This window comes from Thermobia domestica, chromosome 7 (genome assembly GCF_964235325.1).
Source record: "Thermobia domestica chromosome 7, izTheDome1.hap1.1, whole genome shotgun sequence".
Lineage (NCBI taxonomy): Eukaryota > Metazoa > Arthropoda > Insecta > Zygentoma > Lepismatidae > Thermobia > Thermobia domestica.
This window is the reverse complement of record NC_137460.1, coordinates 153187023-153211278: the sequence shown is the minus strand read 5'-3', so window position 1 is coordinate 153211278 and position 24256 is coordinate 153187023. Positions and strand designations below refer to the sequence as shown.

The following is a 24256-nucleotide window of genomic DNA, read 5'->3' as shown; positions in this document are numbered from 1 at the left end:
AGTACGGCATGCTTAATTATATAGAAAATTAGTTTCTCTCTCTCTCTCTCTCTCTCTCTCTCTACTTTTCCTTGATTTGAAACTTTCAAATTTCACCCTATTTTCTACTGAAATGTGTCTGTAAGGCAACAAATAAATAAATATATATGATAAATTTAAATTCATTTTAATTTGGAAGATGAGAAACACTTTGCCATTATATATCGTAAAGGTCAGACCCACCAGTATTGTAACAGAGAGGTGCTTGAGCCATTGACGGTAGAAATTCAAACTCCGATAAGTGAAATTTCACAGTCTTGTTTTATTACAAGTGTAACCTCTTTAGTCAATGGAGAGGAGAACGTGGGCCATCGGTCAGAGTTGATGTCGATGGGTTTTGGTGGGTCGGAGTTGGTCGCAATGGTTCAGAGTGGTTCATAGTTGGTGGTGGGTCAGAGTGGATCACGATAGTTGATGGGTCAGAGTGGGCCAATGGGGCATTTGAGTGGTGGGTGATAGTGGGTCATGGTGGGTCGTGGATCAAATTTTCATTGACCCACACCATCTCTGGTTAAAATTGTACTAAAGATAAGAGGCACCGAAGATGCATGTCGGCTATTATGCTCAAATTTTGCTCATGGATAGTACTCCACCAGGAAGCAATAAATCTGAAACGGTTCACGGTATCACCTTCTAGAACTCGAGATGTAGGGGTTTGTCTGATTGCCTAAATTAAGACGTCAATGATTTATCCTTCAACAACCAAGCTTTTTATGATCGTTTCCGTGGGGAAGTCAGGAGAACACGTGCCTAGTAATCGTAATATTGATAAATTGCGTCCACCCCGGGTATTTTTTTTTGTGTTTTTTTGATTCACCTAAATATAAACAAATCACACATATAGGCATTTTGACATATTTTGGGAGAGTAATTTTGTGGTTCGTTGGCGTTTCATCGCGTCTCTGCTGCTGGTGGTAAAGTTTTCAAAATGGAACTTGGGCCACCACGGATCGTCGCTGCGGGGCCACCAATTTCTGGCGAGAGGTCAATAGTTGACCATCTGTAGTTCACCGACGCTTACAGCTTAGAGTAATAAACGATGTCTTTGCCTTGTAGAGTTCATGACTACCGACGTCGGCAGTCAACTAGCTTTTAGTATTCCTTTACTAACCATCTATTGTTCATGTTTGTACACGGTGTTGTAATAATAATAATAATAATAATAATAATAATAATAATAATAATAATAATAATAATAATTATTATTATTATTATTATTATTATTATTATTTGTAGTAATAGTAGTATAATTGATGATAGAATAATTATTGTCTATGTATTGTCTAGGTAGGACTACACACAGGATTTGGCTCGTTTTGGTTCGACTTGACTCTAATCCGAGTCGAGTTGGAAGATATTTTTCGCGCCGAGTCCAAGAGTAGACCTCAAAGATGTCTGTTTCGAGTCGAGTCGAGTTTCAAAGAAAAGTCGTTCGTGCCCATCCCTACTAATGAGAGCTTAATCGGAGTTAAGCGAAATTGAAAGTCTCACTATTTATCTAAGCGACCCCGAAAACTATGAATCTAATATCGATCATTTTCTAGCAATCTTTTATATGTATCCCCCTCCCATTCACCATAGGTAACCCGACAGCAATCTTTTTGAAACTATAAGAAATGTGGTTAAAATTACTCTAGACCAGTGGTTCTCAATCTAATTCCTATCACGATCCCCTTTTATCACACGCTCTTGCCAGCGACCCTTTTATAATTTGTTTTATAATAAGCTTGTGTGAGATTTTTAACATACCTATTTCTATAATAGTAGAATCCATTTTTTTGTTTATAGTGAACAGTGCCATGGAAAATCAGTGCCCGGGGCGAGAGTATAGTACGATGTCACCGTATATATGAGTGACGTCGACAGACTAGCTACGAAGCGCCACCATGGTTGCCACGAAGCTCAATAACATTTTCAAAATAAACCCTACCTTTCCTTAATTTTGAGCACATTTTATTACGTTTTTCCTTCTATTTTACACATGTGCACATGTACTTTCCTAACATGAGTAACACACTTCCTCCGAAATGTGTGGCCCCTATTTTCGGCGCCCGGCACTGACAGTGGATAAAGTAACTGTAATATCTATATTCCCAACGACGAAGGTGCTGGTTCAAGATGGATGTTAAACTCCTTCATTGAAGAGGCCATTAACGTATTCGATCTAAGCCCACAACTTCTTGACCAAATAATAGAATGATCATGCGACAAGTCTTTGCAACTGGTTTTTTGTAACGAAGACTTGGACAAGTTCTGCCTGATGAGGAGAGAAGAATATCCTGGTCTGGGGATTGCTGCTTTAAAAGTAATAATTCCATTTGCTATATCGTACTTGTGCGAAAGTGTGTTTTTTTTATGGTAAACATTAAAACAAAGATAAGAAATCGCTTATCAGTTGAAAATGGTTTGATAATGTTCGTCATGAAGTGTGAATACATAGTCTCGAAATATTGTATCATTAAGTATTTCAATGTTACTTTTTTCTACACTTAATACCATTTCAACATGTCTTATTATATTTAACAGAAGGAAAAACATATCTGTACATCGTTTCCCGATTACTAAGGTTGGCTTTGGAGGTTCGAACCAGCAGCTTTAGTTTACTGTTTTCCGAAGATACCCGAAGTTGGAGTTCGAAAGTGTTTGTCTCAAAACAGCTATCATCATATCGCTCAATCTGTTTGGTATATGGTATATGTTTTTATACGTGTAAAGTCAGTATAACAATTCATTCTTTAAACAGCTTTTCGTATGTATTAATATTCCTTTATAAAAACTGTTTTTAATATTATTATTACGGCGCACCATTTTCAGATTTCTTTCGCGAGTCGTTGACCAAGTCGTTCCCCACCAGCGTTGCTAGACTCACAGTTTGGAATTATTCCAAAACCTGATCGAACTTATGCTAGATTCGGTCAAATTATGCTAGATCCTCATAATTACTAATTCAGGAGTTTAAAAAAACGAAGTTGAGATACGATAACGTAACTTAAAATACACAGAGAGCAAGAATGCATGGATAGAACTCAATACTTCACGCACCAAAATTTTAACTCAACTAAATTAATGCAGTCGTTGCCAGATTCAATGGCGTATATGTCGTATAAATGAATGCAAAGCTTTTGTTTAAATATTTTGAAAGAAAATTACTTCGCAGCATAAGCGGAGTTGGGAATCGTCTGCTGGGGGGGGGGGCAGATTTTTGGTCGGTCTCGGAGCTGTCATTTCAGGAATAAATATGATCATGAAGTCAGAAATAAAGATGGTGAAGTTGTCAAAAAGTTGGGGGGAGAATGGCCCCCATAGCTCCGCCCATGCGTCGGAGTTAAATGATTAGAAAACCCTGGGTGGAGCCACAAAAAAGCCCAAAGACGTTTCGAACTTACTTCGAAAAATAAGACTGCCTGTATGGTTTACCGACTGTATGAATCAATGGAAGAGGATACATTTCTGCCGTTCTTTTTCTTCCCACGACCAACTTCTTTCTCATCTCCAGGTTTTACGGCTTTTTGATAAACTTGCTGAAATTGTGCTAGATTTGGGCAGGATGCTAAAAGCAAGATGCTAGATGCTAGAGACATGCAAATTATGCTAGATCTAGCATCATTATGCTAGATCTGGCAACGCTGTTCCCCACAATAGGCGTGTCGTGCAAGTAACCAATCACACGTCAGGTACTAGCTTTTACCTATTGCTTCCTTCTCACAGCTCAGAACATTGGTAACTATGGATAGACGTTGAGTTGAGTTGATTTTAGTTTAGCGTCCCTTTCAGCAGCGAGGCTATATGAGACGTGGACCTACTGATTAACGTGGAATCCCAACCACATGAGCTCCCGCCGGGAATCAAACCCGGACCTCCCACGTCAAAGGCGCGGACGCTAACCACTTAGCCACGAAGGAGCTCATGGATAGACGTACAGCAGTAATTACTTTATGGGAGTTGGAAGGTTATTCTGCAACTGCAGCTAGCAGGCGAGTAGGTGTCCCGGCCTCTACAGGAAGGCGATGGATTCGGAAATATGGTGCTACAGGTCAGACTGATAATTTACGATCTCCTGGTCGTCCGCATGTGTCAACCGAAGCCCAAGATGCGAGATTAGTAAACGAAGCCCGGTTAGACCCACTAAGGACGTCTAGACAGCTAAGGGAAGTTTCTCTCTTTCCTGGTAGTAAGCATACAGCTCTGCGAAGGCTTCGTCATGCTGGGTTACGAGGCCGTGTTGCTGCCGTGAAGGAAAAACTCTCAGGCGACCACAAAATTTACCGTCTCGCTTTTGCACAGGCGAATGTGGGTCTCAATTGGGAAAACGTAGTTTTCTCAGATGAATCCATATTCACAACATCAAAGGAGGGACGCCGTTTCGTGTATCGTCCGAGAGGCACCCGATATGACCATGGATGTGTGGCTGCTTGCAATCGCAGTGGCCATGTATCTATTTTATGTTGGGGTTGGATTTCCAGTCGCGGAGCAGGACAGCTTCATAGAATTGAAGGACATCTGGACAATGCTCAGTACTTAGACATTATCAGTAATATCATGGTGCTATCTGTACGAGTATTTCAGCCTGATGGTGTAATTCAGTTCCAGCAATACCAGTAGCCAATACATACTTCCCGTGTGATTCAGGAATGGTTCGCAGGGCACCCTGAGATTGATTTAATCGACTGGTCGCTCGTGGAGCAGACCTCAATCTCATGGAAAATATGTGGGCAGAAGTGAAGCGTACTCTAAGGGAAAGTTGGCCTGAGGCAGATCCACCAAGAACTCAGGATGACCTGTGGCATCTTGTTTCCGAAGCATGGCTGGAGGTAGGGGAAGGAGATAGATTTGTAACCCATGTAATAGATTCCATGCCCAGAAGAATGGAGCGTGTAATAAATTCAGAAGGGTCTTGGACACAATTTTAATGTCCCCGCCTTAACTCCCGAAAACAGCCCTTTTCAGGGCTACCTAAACGCTTCTGAAAATATTTCTAGAAGTAAACCACTCCTTGTATCCGATTTCTGTGCAATCCTACCAACAAAAGAATGATAATTAGCTGTAGGCTTTGAACTCAAGACCTCTTTATTGGCAAGTCCGTACTCTACCAGTGAGCTAACATGAACACGCAAACCCAATCTGAAGAAACACGATTCTCAATTTCTGGTATTCGATGACAATGATGCTCATATACTTGGCAAATGTTGTATTCAACTTGGGATATTCCGCAACACACACACACACACACACACACACACATAAACAAAGCGAAAGAGAGAGAGAGAGAGAGAGAGAGAGATGAATATACAAAAGCATATTCAACGTATTCGAATGAGACTCTAAGCAACGACATTCCGTTCTAAAGAGAATTTGTGTTTCTTCCCGTGACGTTAAGGGGATCGGGAAAAGTTATGTGTCTTGAAGCAGGATACGACTTTGGATACTCTGTTTATACACTTTCTATATCCGTAGGAATATATTGTATTTCACGAATGTAAATGACATGCTGTAATGAGAATATTGAGAAGTTACATCTGTATGACAAATAGGTGCAAATAAATACACTACATGATTTATTTATTGCTATTAAATGATTTTCCTAACTTGTATTTACATCCTCATATATAATACCGACCTACTGTGAAAATTCTCAGATGTTATATTTTAAACATAATAATTACTATGTTCTGCAATGATTATGTTATATATACACAACTTATGTATTCTAATGTAATTATTTTATATAATTTTTCATGCATTGCGGAAAATATAATTTTAAAAAAAGGATTAGCCTAGACGGGATTCGAACCCTCAACCAAATGACTTGAAATCCGACAGCTTACCAATGAGCTAACACAACCTTCTACCGATGTATAACCGATCTCAAGATAATTATGACATTCATATCCATTACAAACGCTGTTTCTGTTCTACTTTGACTTTTATTTTAGTACTCAGGCGATAATTATGTTCTATTTCTTAACTTTGAGCATTCTTTTACATATGGAAAGATTCCTTAACGTATTTAAATGTTCCATTACGTATGGAAAGCTAAATGACTAACAAGCATTTGCTAACATTAAAAAAAAAAAAAAGGTTTCGAAATATTGTATCATTAAGTATTTCAATCAATGTTGCTTTTTTAAACACTTGGTAACAAGTCTTATTATATTTAAAAGAAGAAAAACACATCTGCAAACTTTTTCCCGATTGCAAAGGCTGGCTTGGAGGTTCGAACCTGGCTTACTTTTTCCCGAAGATGCCCGAAGCTGGACTTAGAAAATTTTTGCCTCAAAACACCAATAAAGAACGCGCTCAACCTTTTTGAGACAAGGTGTACAAACGCAAATCAACTTACGCCAGTCGAACATCAGTCCTTACTGAAAAAAAATGAAGTATAGATTGTTACAATTGGGTAATTAGGGAGTGCACTAAAAATTCAAATTTAGGATCTAAACCTTGTTTTTTTTTATTTTTTTTAAACTTTTCTGTTTACCATAATCTATTTTTCTTTTTACTACAAGCTTCATTTCTTAGATCTTAGATATCGATATGATACTTGTAGGATATATTAGTGGTGTATGAAAATTTATTTTAAGATAGTCTTTGCCTGTGTGCTTTCAATGTTTCTAGCTACGGAAATTTTAATTCCCTATTTTAGGGAAAATTCGGAAAATATCCCTTTTTCCCTCTTGTTAGCTTCATTTCCCTCGTGTTGGCTACATTGGAACAAATGTACCAGTGTCTGAAAGCCTCCTCTCTGACCTGCACAATGCAGCATTTAAAGTTTCACTTGGATAATTAGAGGAAGTACACTTGAGGCTTACGGTAGACCTTATTCTCTAAGAGGAAAGATAGTTGTATTTTTTAAAAAATGGAATGAGATATTTTTAACTGACATGCTTACTTTATTAGTTATCGTCACGATACTTGTAATATATATTAGAGGAATATCAAAGTTTATTTTCAGATAGTTTACATCTGTCTGGTAGCGGTGTTTCCACCAGGCACAAAAATTTTTAATTCTCGATTTTAGGTGAAAATTACAGAAAATATCCCACTTTTCCCTCAGCGCACCATAAAGAGTTTCAGTAGGATAATTAGGGAAGCTGACAACCCTGCATATCTTGCTTTTTGCTTCTGAAGTGTAAAGTGTCAAAATTTCATTTGTATGATGACAGAGATTTTTTTCTTTCTCTCTTTGTATAGCAGCCAGCGACTTCAGGTTTTCACTGTACCTTGTCAACACACCAAAGAATTGTTTTAGGTGTCTTGGACCCATGTGGCAACAGTGGTGCCAGCTACAAAAAACCTTGAAATTCGGTTAGGAAATAAATTTTCACATCTATATTTCCCTCAATAATTTCGTACTCGTTGGTAACACTGCAATGTAACTTAAACCAAAAATAGCCATATCTGTCTGCTAAAAAAACAAGGTCTTAACCATATCAATCAGGTAAATAATTTTTGAGCAATAAGTCAACAACTGAAAATGTAGGAAAACACTAAAAATGTCCTGGGTCCGTAAGGGTTAATCAATGAGAACAGTGTGATTTGATAGTTCATCTAATTCAGTTGTTGAATTTATGCTTTAAAAAAAAATCATTAGCAAATATGGTAAAATGCAGTCTTCTAGCATTGATTGAGGTTTTTTACCCTGTCACTCATCATTTTATATTTCCTACGTATAAGGCTCATGGTTAAGGTCATTTATACGAAACAAAACAATTTAGATAATGTTTCCTGTAGTTCTTTTGTTTCTATATGAGTTACTATTATTATGACAAACAAGTTGCTAGCGTGAGAAATTGTAAGTTTTTTTTTAAGTTATCTTCGTTCTTTGTTGTTATATCTGTTTACGTTAGGTATCAGGAAAATGATACACGAGTTATTTATCAGACAGACATTCCTTAGGTGACTATAGTCTACCAAACTACCATTAGGAAGACATGATGGAACCTTGGCTTGATATATATATATGTAAATAGCCTACGTAGTATCGTTGTACAGGCGACCTTTCACCCATGCATGATAAGAAAGCAAACGCAAGCTGTCAGTTTTAGGTGAAAATTTGGAGAAGAATAAAGAAAAACTAGGCGTCGGTTGTAGTTACCTATCGTGGATTGATTAGAATAGTGATATATATATAGGGTGAGTTCGCCACTAGTCGACTGCCATTTAATAGTCGACCATTTTTCCTTACTATTGTCTATATAAAATATATCTGATGGTCTTTTGGAGTTAAAAGTGATTCATGATAAAGTTTGCATCGTATACTACCAATGACACTCATTGTTTCAGTCTCTCTTGGGTAGCTGGTCGTCTTCGACCAATAAATTTCGACGTATCTGTAGAATTATTACTCAAGTGCGCACTTTACGACAGCGTGTAATGAGAATCTTGTGTTACTGATGAATATTTCTTTCCACCTGTAGGCCACACTGTTTCATACTCTATTTCGCTTTTTGCTGACTGAAATTTGTTCAGTAACATTAAGTTAAAAGTTTTTTTTTTTTTTTTTTTTTTTTTTTTTTTTTTTTTTTTAAATCTTCTATTTCAATGCGAAACCAAGTTTTTTACACAAGAACAAGAAGCCCTCCTAGCTGATCTAATGGCTAGCACGCGTGCCATGATCTTAAGACTTACCTCACCAATACGAACAATCTTTTCAATTGTGCCCCTCATCCGGAAAAATTTTGGGACCGAAAGGCTGGAAGAATATTTGAGGTTCAAGATAAGGAAAAGGAAACGCCTACTTTTAAGGAACATTTAGTGCTTTGGGAGAAATAGATGCTTCAATGATTGTTTATCCATACAAGTTGCGAGTACTCAGAGATACTGTGTTCAATATTCCCTCGTCGATTGTGGTAGGACGATCCGAATCTTGCTGGATGATTAGCGAGACATTTTTGAGTGGGTCGCCAATGGTTTGAATAAATGGTTATTCGATCACGATGTACCTAAGCCTGTAGTGCTTTTCATCGATGGTCACAAAACTTATGAAGTAAGCAAATTTTGTGACAACAGCGAGATCATATTGTATGCCCTGTACCCTCATGCAACGCCTATCTTGCAACCATGCGATATATCCGTCTTTAAGGCGTTAAGAACAAATTGGAAATTCGCTATCTAACGGAACGTAATAAATATATCTGCCGTTACAAGAATTCAGTTTGCACCACTTATTGCAGAAGTCCTAGCAACAGCAGCAACACCATCAACAATAAATAATGTATTTCGCAAATATAGACTGTATCCTTTCAATCCGGATGCCGTTAACTACACAAAATGCATCAAGAGTATGTGCAAAAACAAAGAGTACTTCAATTCAGCTAAACGTTAGTGAAAAAGATCTTACTGCAAGAATAGTTATTACTGTGTAGAAAGATGAACTTCAAAGGGCTGCGGTTGACTTCAACACAATCCTTGAAGTTTTGAAACTTTCAGCAGAAGAGCCGATGTACGAAACACTAAAAACATGATAAAAGTGCCAATTTACCAGTAGATGACGAAGTTGTAGTTTGTGAAATCCCTGTGATTGATTATAACAATGAATACTTGTCTCAAGCTACCTTTACTTGTCCAGTCATTGGCTGCTGAAGCCAATCCAAGTGCAACAACTGAAAACAGAGTGAATATAGCACCTATTTTACCAACGAAACCTGAGGAGTCAGTATTGTGCCAAACAAAGAATCAGTTATGTCTGCTCCAACAACAGAATCAGAGATACCTTTAATTATTCTGAGAAAGGACACTTCTATTCCAGAATTTGTGCCATCAAATGAGAAGAAAGGTAACACATCAACAGTGAACGAAACTGAACCTATAAAGGATTTTCAGCAACGTACTTATTCTTCAAAAGAACATCCTACTGAAGCTCTGGTTTTATACCAGAAGCACAGCAAGAAACAAAGGACATTGAAAGTGATGCTATTGCTGGACCAAGTGAATCAAGTCAGAAGAATATCGCAACAACACCTAAATTTATCAGACCAATAAATATAACACCAACTTTTAAAAAGCAACTGTTCTGGCCCAAGAGTCCAGTCAAAGGAAAGTAGATAAGATACCGTTTGCAATTAGCTCAGAAGAATATCGCCGAGTACCGACTGCAAAACAAGAAAAACAGAAGAAACTAGAGGAGAAAAAGAAACAAAAAAGATAAAAGAACGGCAAAAAAAGAGCAACAAGTTGGAAAATCCAAAGAAAAGATCGAAGAAGACGGTCACTGCTTTTGTAGAAGAACATGATATTGAAGATGATATAATTGACTATGGCGATGGAGCCCTATGCACAGGATGTGGAGTGATAATTAACGATTTTGCTTTGGAATGTGGGGTTAAACCAGTGAGTTGCGATGAATGTTAAAAATACTGTAGTTCCATTTTCGATACACCGATTTATCTGGCTATATATGGGAACATCTAGCAGATAAGCTGTTCCTGTGTGCGGATTGTACCATATAAATTATTTGAACAATCAGGAATTTACTGTTATTACATGAAAAGATAACTCAATGTGCAAAAGTAACTCATAAGGTAAGCCTATAACGAAATACTTTGGATAGTTTAATAATTACCTGTACCTTGGGCAGAAAGTGCTCATACATGTGCACTATACTTAATAGAATGTTAATTTAATAATAAAAAAAGAAGAATGTTTTTAATATCTGTAAGAGATATAGAGAGTGTTATGTAGTTAGTTGCTACGAAGTTGTTTATGGATACCTAATCATCTTGTATGTGTGCATGACAATTTGAATGAAAATACATAAAAGTGTATCAACTAATAAACCATTTGATACCGTTTGTCGACTTTATAATTTTGATAGAAAAGGTGAGAATAATAATATGTATAATTATTAAAGATATTTTTAAATGCAAACTATTACTACCACTCGAGATTCCTATATCATCGATCGAACCAGGTTAACGACTACCCTTGGTGAGTCGTTGTAAGCTAACACGGGAGAGAAACCTTATCATATATGAGAAGATGTGCTCAAGTAACACAGAAGAAAACCTAACACTGGAGAGAAATCTATTTCACACGGGGAAAACGTAAACACAGGATTTTTAAAATTATTAGTGACTCGTACTTTGTTTAGAATTTGTAAAGCCGCAATAAGTGATAACATAATGTGTGCATATAACGCAGGAGATAAATCTTGTTTTACGTGGAAGAACCATTTAATATTCAAATCCATTATTCCAAATAAAGTAGCTATGTATCAAACCCTAATAGCCTGATAGTTTAATTTATAATCATTAAGGGGAAAACCTTTAAGAAAAATAAATAAAATCTATATCATCGTTTTGTCAAGTTCAAAACTCAGGAATAATACAATTTCCAGACATCATCTAGGGCAATCAATTACTTCTACGCGATAGAAACGATAGAATTGAGCGCAGTCGACTAATAGCATGAATGACTAGTCGACTACTGAACGACGGTGGTCGACAAATGGGAATTTTGTTAAGTTTTCGTAAAACATATTGTTATATCACTGCAAAATTTTAAAAGTGAACAGTTAACACACAGTACGGTACAAAATAACCTAAATGAAGCAAATAATTAACTTCTGTCAAATATTATGAAATCATCACGTTTTATGTGTTCAGAAGTAAGACTTTTTTTCAGCGGTCGAGTATTGGCGAACTCACTCTGTATACAGGGTGGCTTATTTTAATCTTTCCACAGAAATATCTCGTAAACGATTGAACATAAATGAACTGAACAAAAACTCAGATAGGAAATACCATGGGGCATACCGAATGGTGGTGTCGTGGTACCCCCCAGGGCCGCTCTTCAAGAGGGCCCGGAGCCCAACTTTAAAATTTTAAATGGAAATATGGGACGAGTGACACCTCGTTTGATAGATCTTTAAAAACTAAAAGGCGATATGGCAAAAGATTTTTCATATCGGCCACAGTATTCAAAATGGCCGCCAAGATATGTTCCTGTATCAGATAAACGTCCAGTACCACTAATATGAAAACGGTTGAAGATAATAACGGATGAACAGAATAAAATTACTATAGGAAATCACAGAGGGTATTTATCATTCCATGGCTCGAAACTGTTGCAACAGAGGAGATGATTAGAGTAAAAGTGCCATAATGCAAAGGAGGAAGTATAATTCCTAGAAAATCATCGTTTCAATGTCCTTCGTAAGTGGGTGAAGCAGGACGGGAAGGAACGGTGAAATTGCAAATGAGAACCTTAGTTTTTGCGAATTGTATCTACACAACAGAATTATCTGAAATGTGTTTTTATAAGAGATAGATGTCGGTAATGGAAAAAAGTAGATAAAATTCTTGTTAAATGGTACCTTCCATTTTGATTGCAGGCAATGATTTGTGCAAAAATGAATCAACTGAAATGCGAAACCAATTTGTCGAACAATGCAGTTTTAGAACAATGTGTACAAACGTTGGTTTTGCTCAAAAGTCGTCTTCACAATATTGCTTCATTACAGTACCAGTCACTTGTACGCCCAAGTGTTTCAGACAAACCATACCTATTGCAAGTAAAAGTGCGGTTCTCATTTGAGATTTTACCATTCATTCCCGCTTCACGCGGTGTATTCGTGAAATAACTTGAATCATACACTGGATTCGGTCCAATATATATTTCCAGTATGCCCATGTTAAAATATGCAAGGCATTGTGCAATCGTGAAACATCCGTGTTCAATGGTCGAGAGTTTGCGTTATTATTATTATTATTATTATTATTATTATTATTATTATTATTATTATTATTATTATTATAACAGTTCTGCAAAATAAGCAATTCCAGATAGAATCTGGTTTAGTAATAAGTGAAGAGGAGATTGACTTCTGGTTCAAAATAAATTTTTAGTGTTTGGAGTAATATTGTTATCGTAAAGACGTCTAAACTCGTATGCTGTTCATAAGTATGAGAACAATTGTGTTCGTCCTGTTTTCTAGGGTAATTCCGTTTCATTCCACAGTCTCCTTCCATCAGTTCCCTACATAATCATTTACTTTAATGGATCATTCGTCTTCTCTAACCTACAGGGCTTAATCGTGGGACATAAACGTCAAAATTGCAACAAAACATACGTATGTACGTACATTTGTACAGGCAAGCAAATTTCAACTTTATGAATTAAATTTAATTCAATTTATTATATATTCTAATAAACAGGAAATTTTAAATTAAGCCATTATTTACTTTTTCCAACGAAGTAGGTCTGTTTGTCCAACTACCGGAGCGAAAAGTCAGAAAATAGCCAGAAAGTGACATGCTATGTTCTGCCTTCCTCATATATATTTTATTTTATTTTTTATTTATTTAACAATCACCAGATACAGCTGGTGGATATACTGGATACCTAACAACAATAGTAACAATGAAAAGGACTTGGGAAGGTATCGGCGAGGGCCTGTTTAGTAGGTACCATCCCGTCATTTGCCTGGTAGGACTGAAGAAAACCCCAGTCAGGATGGTCGACAGCGGAAGTCGAACCCACGACCTCTCGAATGCCAAGCCAACACTCTACCACTTGAGCTACTTCGCTCGGTATATATGACCTCTTGTATGTTTAAAAGGGTTTTCTGTATTGCCCCACTGAAATAGACCTTGAACAGCACGAATTTATGCAACGCGGACGTTTCTTGGAATGGCATTCTTGTAGTAGCTCTGTAAATGTCCGTATTCAGCAAAGAGTATTCCGGTATCTTAACTTGTTTAGGGTATTTCAATCTCTCTCCATGAACTGTCGTGTGTTCCCATGCCTGGAAACATTCTTATCCCTACCCTTGGCTGTCTCTTTGCTTCAATTACCAAATTTTTAGACTGTTATGTGAAAATGTTCATGGAAAACACTTGGAACACTAGAATGCTTTTTTTTTTTTTTTTTTTTTTTTTTTTTTTTTTAATGTAACAGCATGACTGTACTGTTATGTTTGTACGAAGTGTATAGCTTCAGAGTACGATTTTGATTAGGTGAAGTTTAAGGTTGTCCACAAAAATTCATGGAATATCATAGATACCGTTCTGTCTGTATTAGAAGGCGCAAATGGAACTAATGTAGGTTGAGCAAGTCGTGATTAGTGTGGTGTATTCCTTATTCTTTTGTATTTGCTTTTTTATCCTTTTTGCATCGTTTGATGAGATAATAAGTAGGTTGTTGAAGACAGAGAGGAAGGGGAAGAAGAAGTAATTTATGACTTCAAGGTCCAACAGAGCTTTGTAAAATTGCCGTCCTTTTTCGTCTTTTTTAAAATTTTTTTTAACGCATAGTGATACATGCTTACTTGTTTTGTTAGGTATTTCTGTCCAGGTGACTCATCACCATCTTTTTATGATAAGAAGGAAGAAAAAAGGTTTTGCTAGTTTATTGTGCTTTCTTCTTTGCTCCTTACACCTGCAAAAGGACAAATACCATGACTCAGGCACCTGCATTACTCTTTGTTGGGGTAACTTCCAGTTAGATAATTGTAGATTCACCATTTTTTTTGGGTTCGTTTTTTAGGGTCAGACTTTTCCTCGTGTATATTTTTGTTGTTAACAAATACACTTATTGTTCTGCACCATGTTGTGTTAAAAGTTTAAGATTATTATTGAACTTAACGCGATATTTATTTATTAAGAAAACTCGGGGAGCGGCTTCAGAGAGCAATAGAACATGGAAAAAAATAATGGAAAGGAGTTAGGTAAGGGTTGTATATTCAAAGTACCATCCTAGCATTTGTCGGATTGCTCTTGAGGGAAGACACAACGTAAAAATTAAAATTTTATCGCTACAACTATGGAAAGAAACTTGTCTATTGTACTAATATAGGAATTAGGCTAATTTTCTTCCTTTAGTTTGAAGCGATACAAAAAATACTGGTCTGACTTTTTTCGAGAATCAGCACTGTTAGTGAGAGATGAGAAAATTTGAGTTAGCATTTTCTGCAACAAGATTCGAACCCGTGATCTCCCGATTGTACAAGAACGCTAACATGTGATCAATACCAGCTCTGTATTAAACTCTCATAATAGGATGCGGGACTTTTGGAGCTTAGTAAAGGCAATCTTATGATTTCCATTCATTTTACTTTTTCTTGATTTTTGTCTTCAGCCTCTGTGCTGAAAAGGAAACTCCATTAAAGTAACCAATGAATGGTTTTTTATTTAACAAAATAAATAAATGTTTCACCGTACCAGATTTACCAAAAATTTTGTGTTCTCAGTTTGATTTTTTTTTTTTTTTTTTTTTTTGCTTTACATATTCCACGTTTGTCCACAGGCGATTTTGTTTTGTTTTGTTTTTCTACTTGAAATCATTCGCTTCTGATGCACTTATTACAATACTCTTATTAGTTTACTTTTTGTGTTTGTCAGAACTAAGTTTTTGCAACTTGAATTTCATGAACTTCCATCCTAACTGCAAGTCTAAAATTTTGTGCAGACATGTAAACCCGATGGTAATACAATGTTTTATCATAATTTTCACTGTAACATTGGTGAAATTAATTATTTAGAAGTAATGTGTCGAGCGCCAAATGTGTTTTCAACCCAAACCTTGTATGATTGGTTTTGAGTCTAGACGTGATGTTGATACCATATTAACAAGTTTGACTCTTTTTTTTTTTTTCATAATAAGAGGAAATTAAACTAGCACCATGTAATTTGAATAAAAAACTAACTATAAAAGTCTTTTAGAACATATTACTCCTACAAAATGCATTCAAAAGAAAAATCTAGCGGTAATTAATTCATTGTTATTTCCTTTACAAAAAATTTTTAAAAAAAACTTTTTTGGGAGAGGAGGCAGAAAGAAATTGCACTAAACATAAATGTTTCCCAAGTGTAAAATGGATTTTCCATAATGTGGAAACATATTTAGATAGCTCCTTCGAAGGTGTAACATATTTCAAAGCTGTAGCTGTTAGTGGGCATAAATAGTAAACTTATAACACAATAGAGATTCGAGGAAAGTGGATCTACAGAATGGTAAAATTTTGAGATAAATTCAGATGTGCTTTAGCGATCTCTAAGAAATTTTGACATTATACAGTCCATAGAGGCTCTCTGAAGACATTAGGTGAACTTTGTGGTGGACAAACACCGTGTGCGTGGGTTTTCTCGGGGTTCTCCCGTTTCCTCCCACTTTCTTCATTCCACCATTTCATTCATTACTCATCATCACCGTCTCCTTTAGCCTCATCGGCATAACCGTGGGACGTAAAACTTAAAGATTTCATTTCATTTTTTTTTCTCTGAAGACGACATCACAATGCTGACAACTCGGTTTGCATTTCCTTATTTTCAAGTGGCAGTATGTCAAATGATTCCGTGATGACGAACAAAAATATATTGTTTATTTATTTCGAAAAAAGAACAGGCAAATGTCTAATTAGAGTTTTCCTTCATTGTGTGGTAACACACTTTAATATACATATATAATAATATAATAATACGATAGTAATTGTATGGTAATACACTTTAATATATATATACACAGATGGTGATCAGAAAAATGGAAACACCTGAACGAAATTGCAACTTACCAGATTAATATGGTGTCGGGCCACCTTTCGCCTTCAGAACAGCCTTGATGCGACGTGAGATGGAGGCATAGAGGTCGTGAATGGTAGCAAGTGGAATTTTACACCATTCCTCGTGCAGGGCATCGGCCAGTTCTGTGAGAGAGGATGGAGGTGGAAATCGTCGCCGGAGTCGTGTTTTCAAGACGGACCACAGATGTTCAATTATGTTGAGATGTGGGGATTAGGCGGGCCAGGAGAGGTGTTGAACTTCATCCCAATGTTCCTCAAACCACGCTGCAACAACGCCAGCTGTGTGATGGGTGCATTATCATCCTGGAAAATGGCGTCATTGTCCGGGAACAACATCCGGACCATAGGATGCAAGTGGTCTCCTAAAATTGCGACATAATCGTTGGCAGTGATTCGTCCGCTAAGTGTGACCACAGAACCCAATGAAAACCATGATATGGTGGCCCACAGCATCACCGAGCCGCCGTCATGTTTCACAGTTGGGCGGAGACACTGCAGATCATAAGCTTCTTTGGGCGTTCTCCACACAAACACGGCCCGTGATTGGGAATAGGGTGAAGAATGACTCATCCGACCATATCACACGTTTCCAGTCCTCAACGGTCCAAGTTGCATGATCGCAGCACCATTTGCGGCGTGCGAAAGCGTTATGGTCCCTGATGAGCGGTTTGGCCCGTTCAACACGACCCCGTAAGTTCATGTCATGTAATTCGCGGTGGACTGTGATTGTCGAAACAGGGTGGGGGAGGTGCTGATTGAGTTCCGCCGTCACTTGCTCCGCAGTGGCATGACGGTTCTGCGTGACAATGCGCTTTAATACCCGGCGTGACCTGTCACTCATGATTTTCTTCCACTCACTGTTCCGCTTCCCCGATGTGGTTTTCCCGTGTGTTGTGTAGGCCGTCATCACCTTCGACACTGTCCCACGCGACACCTAACACAATAGTCACACACTCATTCCATATAACCGCGCACTAACAATTTGTCCTCTTTGAAAGTCTGAGAGGTCTCCCATTTTACACTACCTCCGTCTGCTGCAGCCACTGGACACTGCTGTTCCACTGCGCCTGACGTAGGATGGAGACCGACTTAACACACCACCACCAGCGGTCCGGCGCTGCGGGCGCCACGACACCACTGCCAACCCATACATCTGACGTGTTGCCAACTACAGGTGTTTCCATTTTTCTGATCACCATCTGTATATATAATAAATTAATGTGATAGCAAAATACATGTTTCATACGTTCAAATACCTAACGATATACAGGATACAGCAAATTTACATAGAATGAAAAGGAGGTGGGCTGATAAGGGCCATTTTTCGCCCATCAGGCCCGAGATGTGAAATGCATGGTTTTCAATAGTATACCTCATAAAAATAAGAAAACAAATATATTTTGACGGAAAGCGCTATAAGTGAGAGGTAAAAAAAATAAACAAAGACGTAAGTCGTGTGCTAATGAAAGAACGTAAACACTACTGTCATGAGTTGGAATCCGAGAAAATAATAGTAAATAGAACACTAACAGCAAGAATAAGAAGAATGAAGTCTACTACGACTATGAGATCAATATATTACATGGGAAATAATCAAGCATAGATAATAATCAGACAGCTGGAGACACTTGTAGCTAATTTGCAGATTAGGTATCATGCTTGCTGTCGTCATCCGAATCGCCACTGGACCATCCTGCAGCGGCGGCATCTTGTAGTGTATGAGTAGATGATTCTAGACTTGGTTTCTTAACTGCGGTGGAATTGTGGCGCCAGTAAGCCAGAAACCATAGTACGGAAGCAACATCCGACGACCCGTGCGCCTACTTTACATTGACAGTACCACTGTATGTGTGCGATGTTGCTTTGCTCTGTTTTGATCCAAATATTACAGGTTTTGGATCTTATGTGACGTGATCGTAACTGAACTCGGAGAACAGAAGCACCGTCATGATGTATGTACAGAGAGTACATACCTTCGTCACTTAAGTGCTCGTGAGTGTAAGATTGGCTTTGTTTAAGTTGATATATGGCAAGAGTTGATTGCCGTACCTCATCCCAAGTTAGCCGTGGAAAATCTTGAAGATCTGTCTCGGTTAACTTAGCCCAAATTGCCTTTTTTCGCGCCCAGCCTTGTTGGTCGACCATCTGTTTTAAGTAATTAGGTTTTTTAACTAAAGCCAGCATCCACTGAGTGATTATTTCATCATCTTTGGTGTTGTGAATCCTTGTAGGATAGAAAGCATTGAGAAGAGCACATATAATTCGCACATAGTCACCAATATAAGGTATCTGCGTATTGGGTACCACTTTATCAAATGTGCGCCAGCTTTTCAACTGTCCATTAACGGCTTCGACAACCCATCGAACTTTCGTCACAAGAAGCGGCTCGTTAGCATCCGCTGTTGTAAACTGTGGCTGCTTATTGAGTAATCTACGCATTTCAGGTACGAAACCCATTTCTTTCAGAAGTGCCAAACAATCACGGAAGCCTCTATCAACAATCAGAACATCCTTTGGCTGCAGCCACTCTCTGATATTGTGTGCATCTTTTTTTAAAAGATATGAGTGAGTATGTTAGCGTCATTGTTCTTTGAAGCCGCGAAGTAAGGTCCAGAGACATCCAAAATGTAACCTGTCATCGTGACCAACATCATAGGCTTCACCAAAGGTCTTCCTTTGTATAACGAGAATGATCGTCGCTGAAAGAAATAGTGGGAACTCTTCTGGATATAAATGTACGTGCCATCAGCAACAGGTATTACAGTATCATTGTCGTCGTCGGGAATGAATAATCGTCGCGCTAAAGGCCTCGTATGGTTTTCAATAACCTGTGTTCTGGTGATGTGTTCCGTTCCAAGATATAGTGGAACAAAGTTCTGCATCAAAGTTCTGCAGAGTGCACAGATGATGATATTCTTCGTTTTCTGACATTGAATAATGTGGACAGAACACCATTCGAGAGACCCGTTCGAAGCTTTACAAGTAACACTGCCAAACAAGTACGAGAGGATCTCTGTGTTGAGGAACGCATTTTGGACTTTACTAGGTCATAAATACAATTAAAATCAGACCTTGATATATCCATGAGAGTATAATAACCGGAGTCGGAAAGTCGTCCCGGTGAGTCGAAATCGATATCTTTCTTCTGTGCTACCTTTCTGATATCGTTTATCAGGCTTTCAATATCTTTTGCAGACATTGTTGTCTTCTCACTTACAGGGCGTACAGCTTGCAGAGCCTCCTCACGGAATACGGACTCCGTAAGATGCGTTTAACAGCAGCGTTTTCCCGACGAAATATAGATTCCCGTTTCTGTAAAGGCCTGCGCTGGATCTGCTTTTGGTACAGCCACTAAGTATTTCTTATGCTTACATATTATACAACAGCTATTAGAGTTGCGACAACGAGGTATTGCTAACTCTTTTTTAGGACTCTTACAGGTAGTGTCGACGGCAGTAGCTTGGATCGGATGCATCTGGTAGCTATTGTTGGTCGTTGTTTTTCATCTTTCCCTCAGTATTGCAATATAGTGTATCAATGAATTCTCATCGCGTGGTCTGTATGATTCTTGTATATATATATATATATATATATATATATATATATATATTGCAGAATTTCATGCCATTCTGCGACTGGTTTTCCTGCTCGCACTTTTACTCATACCACTTTTAGAAATGACACGCTTTCTCAATACTCCATAACATGCTGTCTCTATTTTTCTGCCCTACACACACATCCGCGCAAACAATACATTTTTTTATATATTTTATTGACATACTGAGCATGTATTTTCAATCACAATCGGTAAATAACATCAGAGATTGAGTCTCCATTTGAACTCGTACATTACAGCGTATAAACGGTAGTCATCGCTCTATACTCTCGCGCAATACATTTTGTTCTCTGATAGGTAGAAGGACACACTGAACCAAAATCAATTAGTACTCATATCAAAGGTTACACAGAGTTATATTATGAAGAGTCAGATTTATTTTGGTTCATCGACTCCTTCTTCCTATAAGCCTCCATCAAAGACAGCAAACAGTACCAAAAGGTCGCAAAACGCTGATACGAACTCTTTTTGGGCACTCATTTCTATGACTTACTATTTTCTTTATCACGTATCTATTATCTTTACATATGTAACATATCTTCTAGTATAAAAATACATTGCAAACTTGTCGGAATCGGACACTTCATTTTTCCGTTGTCTGATGGGCGAAAAATGGCCCTTATCCGCCCACCTCCTTTTGTTTATAACTAATAATATCTATATCTGGGTGCCCTTGCAACATCTTATTATACAATAAACACATTTTTTGATTGGCGATACATCCAATACATTAATTCTTTGCGCTAAGAGATGGAATATGCCATTATGGTTTCTCGTTGCTCTGTGGGAGACATGAATTTTGATTACTGATGATAAATATTCTGAGTCTATTGCAAAAGATAAAATGAAATGAGTTCTCCTGCTTTCAAGTGATTGTGATGAATATTCGTTTCGAAGAGCTTCGTTAGTCCACTCTTTCAATTGGCGTTTGATTAATAGTATACACATTGCGTACGTACTTCATTTTCCTGGTGTAGGATACTACTTTGCATTTTGTAATATTTTGCAGCAACTTGTTTGATTCACACCCTTGTAAAATAGTATTAATGTCACTTTGCAAAGAAATAGCGTCTAGTTTCGTGGAGATATTGCGATCAGCAAACAATAGATTTGGGAGGATCTTATTACAGGTGGTAAATCGTCAACAAATAGTATAAATAATAGAGGTCCTAAGTTCGATCCCTGAGACATACCAGAGTCTACGACATATTCCTTAGTTAAAATATTCTTGCATCGAACGCGATGTTTGCGTTGGCAAAGATAGGACTCTATAAGTTGTTTGAAAATTTTGTGAAAAATTGAATGTTACAAATTTGCTGAGAAGTATATCATGATTAATTACGTCGAATGTCTTGGAGAGATCTGTATAAATTACATTTACTTGTTCCGTTTTATCAATTTGATTAGCTATAATATGTGTGAGTTCTGCGTTCTGCATTCTGAATTATTGCAAAATTTAAGTTATTTGACGGGATTAATTCCTACTATTTTGATGCATACATTGCACAATGCATGAGAAAAAGAAAAGCTTACGAAGGTAATTTCATAGAGAACTGTTTTAATCTGATACAAAAAGATGCATTCTAACAAAACAATATTGTGAGACGTATAAAGTTATATTTACCGTCTGATTCATTTCAGTCAAGGCTGAAGCAAGGTACTTCTTCAAATTACTTCTAAAGTTCGCAGAATTGCTACATACCATACACATATTCTTGTTCACTGTTATCTAGTCGCGTTCGTTTGTATCTAGAGAAAAAACTGGAATATTTGGATCCTTCTTAATAAAGGAAATGAAGTAACTATAGGGACAGTTTAAAAAGACAAAGCTTCTTGTTCTTTCTCATCCGGAAAAATAACAACGTTACTTACATATACCTCTTCTTATATAAGAATGTTTCAAAGCCATTACTTTGACACTATTTGTTTGATATTAGCATTTGACGATATCTCACATGCGTTTAATTTGAAGTTTTCTACTGTTTTCCAATATTTTTTCCCAAATTACAAAATCAAACAAATAAAAAAAAGAGTTCGTTCAGTTGAATAGGGTTCGAACCCGCCTCTGCTCGTGGGAATTCAGTACACTAACCACCAGACCATACAAGAACTGTTAAACGAAAATCGTTCTAGTGATTTTCACCTCACTCTTTCTTCCTGGCCTCATTCTTTGATTGGTTGTTCAATTAATTCAATATGATATTCTTTGATTTCTAGGCTTGAAATATTTTGATACGAAAGATGCGTTGTGGAAAGTATTCCATTCGGAATATTCTTTACAAAATTATTGAAAGATAATATTATATTGTGACAGCAATGTTGTCAGCGTATATATTTTTGTACTTAAGATTAGTATGATCCTCTTTGGAACCACTTTTGTCATAAACCATTGTAATCACTATATTGCATTCATACACCAATACAAGGAATTAACAATAAGAGAACCAATGAAATGTCTTCAACTCACTTGTCGCTTTGATACTATAAAGGATTTCACATATCAAAATTCGCTACTCTATCAAAACCTAGGAATATACATACTGTATATATTCATTGGGACATATAGCAGGAAGGAGAAAAGAATGGCTAACATACTGGTAGTCAATTCCCTATGAAGCAGGTGATTAATGGTTAGACATATTGTAGTTCTGAAAGAGAACGGGGATTGCAAACTCTGTATATGATGCTGAAGCGCAAAACCATTTATGCCTTATTGTCACAAGCAATGCTCACACGGTGTAATCTAATGAATGACGTTTTGTTTTTTCTCAATTGTGATGATGGATAAGGCAATTAACTCTCAATGATTCAGTCCAATAGATTTTTTTTTTCAGTATTTAAAAGCGTTAAATATTATAAAGTATTCATGAACAAACATGTTCAAGCCGTTTGGTAATTACTGAAGCATTGAGTGAATGTTTTCCAGTCGAGTCATGTAATATGTGAAAAATTCATGATGGTAGAAATAGTAGTATTGGAAAATTGTTTACACACAGAAAAAAAAAATAAAACGTTATAATTTAATTAACTGTGTAATTTAGAATTGTATTCGTTAGGTATTGACTGGTTATTTGTTCACGGACTCAATTTCTAACCCACATCACTGAGTTGTTTGAAAATAAGTACTTAGCACTACCAAAGTTATTTTTTTAAAAAACAAATTATTTCTTTCGTTTCAGGTAAGCAAATAGAGGTGAAATTCATCATAGGCAATGCAAGAAATGGTGAGTTCCAGGCATGCAATTTTTCTCCATGTGTGTTGGATACACATACATACATCACAAAGGAAAATTCCTTAATTAGTAGTGTTTATGTAAAGGGGTGTGAGAAGTGCAACATGCAGATTAGTACCAACGTTAAGAAGAAGGTTTGAAACATAAAAAATTTGAAAGCATTTATATTCTCCGTATATACAAGTACATATCAGTCAAAAAGAACGAGTGGTATTTGATGTAACTGACTGTGATCAAAGTCTTCCGGACTTCCATAACTGAAATTCCATTCTCCAAGCTTTATATATTCGTTACTAAGACATGTAGCATATTTTATACGCGTACGAATCCACTGCTATTTCAGCAAGACACACATAAGTCACTTCAAGAAAAAAATAATCAAAATTCATAGCTGATTGTTGTGATAAGTGAAAGAATTTATACTGTGCTATTATATTCCTTCAATAGAGGACACCATTACATGGTATTTTGAATGCTATACTCCACTAGAGTTGCCATGTCACTGCTGTGCCGTCCAAGACCACTACAACTGTCCCTATCTGGATAATAGAAATTGTAATTGATTATAACAATAAATAAATAATAAATAAAGGTTATAATAAAATGATAGGATTATGAAATTCTATCTATTGCTTCTTTTAAAATAAAGCAAAAACAACTATTGGTCTAACTTAATATTATGTAAAATTTATATCAATCAGAATATCGCAGAAGACCTATGATGTACTCTACCTGTAGGAAGTGTACCTTCAATCATCGGATAGGGTCATTGGGATTGCTCTAGGGACCCATGCATGGGCCATGCCTTGAACTATACCTGCCTTTTGACAGGGGTCCAGTTTCTGTTGAAAA

The 24256-nt window shown here is 37.1% G+C and overlaps 1 protein-coding gene across 2 annotated transcripts in view; it reads left to right on the top strand.

Annotated features, from left to right (window-relative positions):
- LOC145690502 (uncharacterized) overlaps positions 1-23976 on the top strand; it is a 194293-nt gene extending 170317 nt beyond the window's left edge. The window contains exon 3 of one of the 2 annotated variants that reach the window (XM_081765447.1): positions 23351-23976. In XM_081765447.1, the coding sequence (XP_081621573.1) occupies positions 23351-23544 (194 nt within the window). In that variant the 3' untranslated portion in view covers positions 23545-23976. The remainder of the gene's footprint in view (positions 1-23350) is intronic. The other variant, XM_081765449.1, reaches the window with a different exon arrangement.
- The last annotated feature ends 280 nt before the right edge of the window (positions 23977-24256 follow it).